Below are 9,043 nucleotides of genomic sequence, written 5' to 3'. Positions count from 1 at the left end.
TTAAAACTCTTGTTTCAGGACATACTGGGTATTCTCCCAGTGGGGAGCCCACTGACATCCAGCATCTCCTCTAGTATCACCTCCAGCCTGGCTGCAACGCCCCCGAGCCCTGCCGGCACCAGCAGCATTCCAGGCATGAATGCCAATGCCCTTCCTTTCTACCCAACCAGTGACACCGTTGAGTCTGTCATAGGTAACTTTGCCTTTTTTTCCTTAAGCTGATAGGGTTTCCTCAACCGTGGATCACCAGGTATGAGAATTGGAGTAGTTTGGGTGTTGCAGTGACCTCCGGTTTTCCATCTCTGTCAGTGCTGGCAGATCCCTGAGGCTGTAAGTTTGTTCTGTGACTGTGACACATCTGATGTTTTCTGCAGGTCATTATGGATGAAATTCACCCACGGGACCAACCGAAGGGCTCTGAGCCACTTACTCAAAATGTCACATGGTGTAAAGGGGCCTTAGTTTTAGGTTTGTCAAAGTGACAAAGAGGTCTTGGACTAGGCAGGAAATCACAAGGGCATTTTACACAGTTACAACTCCTTAACGTTCTAAATGACAATTTTATAGCCAGGGCAACCACCAGGTAGATTGTAAGGACTTGCCCTTCATAGAGTGTAGGACAAAGGCTGTAAGAAAAAAGAGAATGAGAGTCCAGAGAGTGGAGAGTCACTCCTAGATAGGCACAGGCTTTTTTGGTCACCTGTTTTTCTTCTTTTCTTTTTTCTTTTTTCTTTTTTTTGTTAAATTAAATCTGCAGTTTGAGGTGATCTCACTAATTTATTAAAAATAATAATAGAAAGGAGTGGGCATGTGTGGGATGGAATTATATTGATCATGATCAGTGATGAGGCATGTTCAAATAGATATAACCCCTGCAGGCATTAATAAGCTTTATTTTCCCTTATCTTTGAACCTCAGAGATGTTTTTCAGGTGTTCCCTTCTACTAGTATTGCTTTTCCAAGTGGCTCTTTGGGAAGCCAAACCCAGACATGCCATAAGAAGTATTCCTACATATTAGGGTCAGACTTAAAAGAGCAGTTTGGGGAAGGCTTATGGGATCTGCTGTTCATTCATCAGATTTTTGTTTTCAGAAAATAAAAAAAGAAATCAGATCAGGTGAAAGAACCTGAACTGGAAAGCTGCCCATGACACTTCTGCCAAACCAGTTAGGAACAGGGCATCGAGTAGGGCCCTGACAACTAGAGAGCACAGGCTCCTCTGCATGTAGGCTCTTTGGGCCATCCTATCTCTTGAAGTTGTTGGTCCTTTATAACATAATTGGTACCTCTGTGTCTGGCAGAGTCTGCCTTGGATGACCTGGACCTGAATGAATTCGGAGTGGCTGCCCTGGAGAAGACATTTGACAGCAGCACAGTGCCCCACACGAGTGGCATCATGATAGGTACATGAAAGCAACAGAGCTTTCTTTATCTTCTGCCAAGCAGTGTTGCCCAGTCACCTCAGTGGAGCCAGCCCAACAGAGCTCTAAAACCAGCCCCAGAATAACATTGGTTAAAACAGCAATTACAACCCACTCTGGCAACCACTGAGCATCTCTGAAGTGAGGACTTGCCCTTGCTGACTAGCAGAGCTGAGTAGTTGCCATTGGGCCCAGGTGTCTTGGGGATATTTCTTGAGACTGAATGGGACTTGCTTGATTTTTTTTCTCCTTTTTTTTTGTTTCTTTTTTTTTTGGAGTGTGTAAGTAGACTCTAGAAGGCATCTGATACATTTGAAAACAGGCCAAAGTATAAGGATTTGCATCTTAAGCAGAAAACTCTCCCTAGCTGTAACAGGAAACTCACTGACCTGGTAATGCTATCCATCTGTCACAGAGTGTCATCATGGTCTGCTGATTTGATTCCTGTAATGTCTGTCTCATTTTGATACGTGGAGGTAGGCTAAGGCCTCTTCTACCTGTCTCAAATGGATGTCCAGCAGCTTGTACCTTATTGGAAGTGGTTGTAGTTTCTGGCTACCCTTGCTGTGTAAAGCAGGTGTTTGAACAGGAGCTAACTCTGGTTGTCTGAAGGTTTCCAAGGAAACTATGCTGCCTGGAGCTGTGTTGGGGTAGGAAGGGACCCATGGAAAGAACACTAAAGAATATTACTTCCACTCCTCTGCCAAAGATGAGCCTGGTCGGAGAGTTTACTGTACCTGTCTGCTGCTAGCCCTGCTTCTGCTGCTCCCCATTGCAGTGGCTTTGAGATCCTCTGCACTGCTTCTCCCTCTGTGCACATCAAGCCTGGGTGTCACCTGGTGATCTTCTAAGAAGGGAGATCAGGAGAGAGCAGGGAGCAGGGCTGAGATCTCCCTTAATCTGTGTGTGGCAGGCAGAGTGACCTCTTGTGTAAGGGAACTTGGTGTCTTTTGAGCTTGGGCTTTTGTTTATTTGGGCTTTTTTGTTACTGACAGATCCAGGCACTCAGGTATGTCTAAACTAACTAAAGCTAGTCACTTTTAGTGGTTAAGATCATGACCTCACCCAGCATGATTGTCTTCTCACTCTAGGTTGTTTGGAAGGATTAAAGGCACATGTTTTAGAAGTGAATTTTTCATTACAAAATATTTCACCAGATACCAGGTTCATCTTCTCTAGGCTGACAGGGACTGAACTCTGCTCAGAAAACCTTTTGTTACTTTGGCCAATGACAAAATGCTCCTTGAGGATCTCTTTCCTGTGTGAGGGAGTGAAGGAAGAGGAAATTGCTTTGGAGCTTCAGCTGTATCAGGAAGAACTGGGAAGTGAGAGGACAAATTCTGGAGGGTCTTAACCTACATGGGTCACGGGATGGCAGCTTCAGGGCTCCTCTTAAAGGCTGAGAGGGGAATGAAACACGAGGAGAAGTGGAGGAAATCCCGAGGGGCTTAGGGAGGAGAAAGGGAACCTAACGCCTTCTGCTCTGAACTCCTGCCCTGTGCCCATACTTCATGGTCATACATAGCCATCCTCTCTGTGTGTTCTTTGTCCAGGTGGGAGTTTGCTGCAAAGTTCTGCTCCTGTTAATATCCCTGGGTCCCTTGGAAGCTCTGCCTCCTTTCACTCTGCCTCTCCTTCTCCACCGGTCAGCCTCTCATCGCATTTCCTCCATCAGCCCCAGGGACACTTAAGCCAATCAGAAAACACGTTCCTGGGGACATCAGCTTCTCATGGATCATTAGGTAAATGCACAGTCTGTGTGTCCCATGTACATGCCTGTCTGTGCCATGTAAGTATTTTCTTTTAAGTCAGCTTTGATTTTACTGTGTTATTTCACTGCTGTCATTTGTATCTCTGCTTCCCATGAGAACAGCAGCAGCGCTAGGAGCTGCTTCACCAAAGTCAGCTAATACCTTGTGAACAAGGGAGCAATTCCCTCTACTTCCTGTGTTTCTAGGCTGAGGAAAAGGGGCAGATTGGTTAATTGACTTGCTCTGATGATGTCTTTCAAGTAAAGAGCTCTGCCTTTGCCAGCCAAAAGTGCTTTGCTGAGACTTCACTCCATGTACAACTCAGAGCTGGGTCCTCAGCTTTGGTTAGTTAAGGTGGGGATTGCAGTTTGCCCTTGGGTCTGCTCGTGGGTCAGTTTGGCTTCTGGGAGCTCTAGAGCAGGCTTGGCTCATTGTAATTTTTCTCATATTTGACACTCTGCACCAGTTTTGCAGTGTGGACTTGCAAAAAGTTAGTGTTCCAGCTTTGTCCCCTTTGCTCCTTCCCTCCTTGAGGATCTCTTTCCAGTACGAGGAGCTGAAGGAAGAGAAAGTGCTTTGGAGCTTCATCTGTATCAGGAAGAACTAGGAACTGAGGGGCCAAATCCATTTTATTATCAAGACTCAGGGTTACCTTGAGGAGTAAAACTTTAGGTTCCAGTGACACCAGTTCTGCTCCTTCTGTTAGTAACAGTAAATACCTCTTGATACTAGACATAAATACCTCTTCCAATTTGAGATACATTTAAATCTTCAATATTCAGCTTAACCTAATAAAATGATTCCATGCTTTTGTAACCCATTTCTGCACATACTTACCTGTGTAACTGCACCCCTTGTTTGCCCAGCCCAAACCCATTCTGCCATGCTTGCCACTGCTGTTTGTTTGGCTCTAACAGCTTTTACAGTTACTGTCATAAGAGCCATCCAAGGGCATCTCTGCTCTTAATTAGGGTTGAATCTGGCAGTTCATCCCAGTTTTAGCAAGGAAAGGAAAACATGCTGATAAGGCCTGCTTTTAATTTCAGGAGGAACAGGAGTTATATTTATCTTAGTGGTGTATTTATACAAATTAAAAGCCCCCAAAATGCAGGAAATTCATGAATGCATTCAGGTAATTTATTTATAAGAAAAAAGATGCTTTCCTGTAGTACAAAAAAAAGCCTTTGCTGAGGTTTTGAGAAGGTATTAAAACAGTAGCCTAGCAGTTGGCAGTCTGGAATCTCTGTGTAACTTGCTGAATGCACATAAGGGAAGGTGTAGAGTGTGTAGTTATTACTTACTTGTATTGCAGTTGAGTTAAAGATACCTAGGTCTGGGCTGGTTTCCACTGTGCTAGGTGCAAAATATTCCTGACCAAAGGGGCTTGATACTTCACATGTGAGGTGAGAACAGCAGATGGAAAGAGGGAGTGAAAAACAAGGTACAAGATCAGCTTGGTCAGCATTGTGGCAGAATGTGTGTGCTTAGTGCTAGGTTCCCATTCAAGAAAACTGAAGTTTAAAAAGCAGAATGTGAGTTGGGATTCCATTAAAACTTCTTGCTTTCAACTGAGCACCCTTTGGAGCAGCTGAAATGGATCTGTGGTAAGTGGCCTGAGCCTGCAGTGATCCCTTGCTGCTCTGCTAAATGACTTGCTAATGTGCCTAAGCCCTTGGTGAAGACAAGTTACTATTTTTTCAGCTGTATTTTTTGTAAGTATTTGTGTCTTGGCTGGTACTAAATGGGAAGTCAGTGGTGCTGGGTTAGACCTATGTGAGAGGCAGTTGGCTCCAGGGTTTGCTTGCACACACAGTCAGTTCAGCTGCTGTAGGATCAGAATTATCCAATGCAGCTCAATTTAGGAATATTTGCAGCCAGTGGTGAGCACCACTGTGTGAAAATGACTCCCACATCCAACTGGAGCATGTCTGTGTGGGTAAGAGTCCACATCACTCTGTCTCTATTAGCTTTTCCTACTAGTTCTCCCCTGAGTCCAAAGTGTGGGTACTTATTTTAAGTGAAAATATTTTTGTTACTGAAAGAACACAAACACTGGACTCTGTGAAAAGATAGCCAGTTTTGTCTACATCTGTTTTTCTACTGCTTTGTCTCCTAAGCCTTGAATTTCTTCTTGAAAAGAGAAGTGATTTGAACAAGCTAAAATAGGAAAGTGGTTGGTTAGTTTTCTCCAGTGCTGATCACTAGGTCCGTGCTGGAACTCTGCCAAGGATGAAGCTGATGTAGATGCTATTGTCTCTGTCTTTTGATAAACAGGATTTTCCAGTTAGTTCTGTTTCTTGCATATGGAAACAGTAAGGACTTAGAACATTTTCGTGTCACTGTTGGGAAGTGACACACCTTTTCTAAGCCCCAAGCTGAGGAGACAAAAGCAGAAGTTTCTTAGGGTATAACATGACAGCAGACATCACCTGGGCTATGTGAACCTTGTCTGTTCACCAGTGCTGGTGGCTCTGCTGCACAGAAAAGTAGGAAGGGAGTAAGCAGGTCAGAGGTTCTCCTATGAGAGAGGGAATTCAGGCTGATAGTCAGCTCTGCTGTGAAATTGATGCTTCTAAAAACAGCCTGGTTCAAAAGCTGCCTCCACTCAATATCATGGATCCTCCTTGTATCACTAAAGATGAGGCCTAATGGTGTGAGATTTCCCTATGAAGTCCCTCCGTGATGGACTCCAGGGTCCTGGGGATGAAACTGATTCTTAGGATGAACTTTTTATCCTATTTACACATTTTTGAGTCCTGGATTTCACAGGGGTAGGGAGGAACTGGGGAAATTGCCAGCACCTGTGACATAACCCTCTCTATTTCCCTGTGAAACAGGTTTAAATGGGATGAACAGCAGCATATGGGAACACTTTGCTTCGGGGAGTTTTTCGCCCAGTACCTCACCTGCATTTCTGTCAGGTCCAGGTGCTGCGGAGCTGGCACGGCTACGGCAAGAACTGGATGAAGCCAACGGCACAATAAAGCAGTGGGAAGAGTCTTGGAAACAAGCTAAACAGGTACTTGGGCAACTCCTGTGAACAGGGATTAGGGAGGGTAAAGGACTAGAGGGGTGTCAGCCTTTCAACGGGAGTTTTCCAGGCTTTGAGGTGGCGAATAGAGCTGTAGGTTTTACAGATGCTCTTCGGTGTTCTCAGTCTTTCCTCTCCCCTGAAAGAGGGACTGAATCCCTGTGCCTGATGTGCTCAGGTTCAAGGCCAAGGGGTCATAACGGATGCACTGAAGTGCTTGACAGTCTCTCAGACCTGCCAGTTGACTTGGATCCATGATCATTTGTCAGTGTGCAGAGTTCAGCCCTTAACTGTGTGAGCCAGATCTGGAGAGCCGCAGCCCAACCAGATGTGGTGGCTGGAATGAGCAGTGCCTTGAAGCAAAGCTCGAAGGGTATTTCAGAATTTGGGAACAGGGCAGATTGGACAGAACGTGCTCCTGGGAAGGAGTTTATGGAAATGGATACTTTTGCCTGGAATTCTCATTTTTCAGACTACCTCTTTTACCCTCTTTGTTGGAACCTCTAGGCTTGTGATGCTTGGAAAAAGGAGGCAGAGGAAGCAAATGATCGCGCCAACACAGCTAACATGGAATGTGAACTGGCCCGGGAGCAGAGGGAAGCCTTGGAGCTTCAAGTGAAGAAACTGCAGGAGGAGCTGGAGAGGATCCACACAGGGCAGGACCCGCAGTTCCTGCGCTCCTTCTCTGACCTGGAGACGCTCTCGCTCTCGTCGCTCTACACCCTTCAGAAACAGCTGCGGGCAAACCTGGAGAAGGTCGACAAGGTGAGTGCCAGGGATCTGCAGGGCAGGGCTCTGCTCTCCCTGCTCCTACACAGAGCTGCTTTTCCCCTTTCCTTTAGTATAGCCAGAAATCCAAAGCATATCAGAGCACTCCCAGGTAGATGTAACCAAAGTGGGTTTTAGTCAGCTTACAGGAAAATACCTCCATCTTCTTTATGCCTGAAGTACAGAGTTGAAGCAAAGCTGTCAGAAAGGACTGACCTCTTCTCTCTGGGAACCAGTGACAGGATCTGAGGGAATGGCCTGAACAGGGGAGGTTTAGGTTTGATATTAGGACGAGGTTCTTTACCTCAGAGGGTGGTTGGTCAGTGGAGCAGCTCCCAGGGCAGTGGTCATGGCCTGACAGAGCTCCGGGAGCTTTTGGACAATGCTCCTGGTGGGATTGTTGGGGTGTCCTGTGCAGGGCCAGGAGTTGGACTCTGATCCTCCTGGGTCCCTTCCAACTCTGAACATTCTGTGATTCTGTGAAAGCTGCTCTGTTGATCCTAAAGGTCCTAAAGTCATCATGCTGTGCCGCTTTGCTTTTGCTTCAGAAGATGAAGGCGTGGACAGCCCTTCCCTGCTGCCTCCTTGCTGTTCCCCAAACTGCACAGCCCCTTTGCTGGGAGCCCCTGATGCTGATGATGTCCCCCCCTCTCTTACAGGCAGTATTTCAGATGCAGTCAGTGAAATGCCTTAAGTGTCAGGAGGAGAACCGGGTGGTGTTACCGTGCCAACACGCAGTGCTGTGTGAAACGTGCGCCGAAGAGGGCGAGTGCCCCATCTGCCATCCCAACAGGCCCCACTCTCTCCAGTCGTGACCTTCCAAGGACACTTGTTCTAATCATATCCTATAGAACTTTTTAACTTTATACATACGTACATATATATGTATGTGTATATATATATATGTATATATGTGTGTGTATGTGCCTGGGGGTGTCTGTGTAGGGACGTGCACGCGCAGGCACATACACACATGAAACAAAAATTAGTTGCAGAGCACTTTTTAATATTTTACATCCCGTATCTAAACTGCCCCTCACCCTTGCCCCACTAATTCTAACTCTTGAGGAACTTTGAGAGCTGTTTTTAATACAGATCAAAGGGCCATTTGCAAAGAGTCTGTGTTTCTCCTCTTTTCTATTTAGGTGATAACAAATTTTTGACTATTTCCAGAAGGATTTAGAGTGGGCAAGAGGGGCTTCCATGTGCTTTCCAGAGGAAGAGTTGAGATCACAGGGAGGATCGAGGTGGATGGAAATGACTTGGTCATGCCTTCAGCCTCCCTGCTCTTTCACTGACCCAGCTTGGTTAGAGTTGTCCTCCCTGATGGAAGCTCCACCAGGTACCTGCCTGGTGGGCCTCATTTGCCCAGCTCTGAATGTGCAAGAACTTTGTCTGTCATTTAAGCAGCAAAGTTCACTTTTTAAATTTTTTTTACACTCTTTGTATATTTGTATGAAAAGAAGAAAAGAGGGAAAAAAAATTCAAATCATTTGTTTTGGACCTAGAGCAAGCCAAGCCCCAAAATTCAGTGACTAAGTGTTCATTGCTGATACAGCCAACATGTTCCAGGTCTGAGCAGCCTTAGAAGTATTACCCTTGGGTCATTTAAAGCCCTTTATGAAGGAAATTTGGATGCAGAGTTTAGTTCTCTCTAGACACCCCTTTGTCTGGTGGCTGTCTAGAGGCTTTGTACTGTTTCAGACCAGATTAATTTTGTTTTAGCTACAGGGACCTGATTTGTAATCAGTGCTGAAGTGCACAAAACAATTCCAGGTAGGCTGAGGACACTTTTGTTGAACAGAGTCAATGTTGCCTGTGTCAGCAGCTCAAGGAAGGTTTCTGCCTCCAGAAACCCTCGTGCTAGAGATGTGTGTGGTGACAGAGAAAGTCCAGCATGGCAGAGAAATGCCACCAGCTTAGACCTGTCAGGTAGCTGAGCTTTCCTGTGATGTTCCTTACCAGTGTGTCCACTGGATTTTTACATCAGGTGGATTGCAGTAACCTGCTGGGATCTCAACCAAAAGGCCACTCAGTTGACTAAACACTTTTCTTTTGCACTGGGATGCTCC

The 9,043-nt window shown here is 45.8% G+C and overlaps 1 protein-coding gene across 1 annotated transcript in view; it reads left to right on the top strand.

Annotated features, from left to right (window-relative positions):
* UNK (unkempt family zinc finger) overlaps nucleotides 1-7,786 on the top strand; it is a gene marked incomplete at its 5' end in the record, with an annotated part of 23,592 nt that extends 15,806 nt beyond the window's left edge. The window contains 6 exons of the mRNA XM_009075675.1: nucleotides 19-193; nucleotides 1,302-1,403; nucleotides 2,975-3,163; nucleotides 6,010-6,191; nucleotides 6,711-6,968; nucleotides 7,631-7,786. Coding sequence (XP_009073923.1) covers nucleotides 19-193; nucleotides 1,302-1,403; nucleotides 2,975-3,163; nucleotides 6,010-6,191; nucleotides 6,711-6,968; nucleotides 7,631-7,786 — 1,062 coding nt within the window. The remainder of the gene's footprint in view (nucleotides 1-18; nucleotides 194-1,301; nucleotides 1,404-2,974; nucleotides 3,164-6,009; nucleotides 6,192-6,710; nucleotides 6,969-7,630) is intronic.
* Nucleotides 7,787-9,043: the final 1,257 nt, after the last annotated feature.

The sequence above is a fragment of the Acanthisitta chloris genome, unplaced genomic scaffold, assembly GCF_000695815.1.
Source record: "Acanthisitta chloris isolate BGI_N310 unplaced genomic scaffold, ASM69581v1 scaffold6065, whole genome shotgun sequence".
NCBI lineage: Eukaryota > Metazoa > Chordata > Aves > Passeriformes > Acanthisittidae > Acanthisitta > Acanthisitta chloris.
This window is presented reverse-complemented; position numbering and strand designations above follow the sequence as displayed.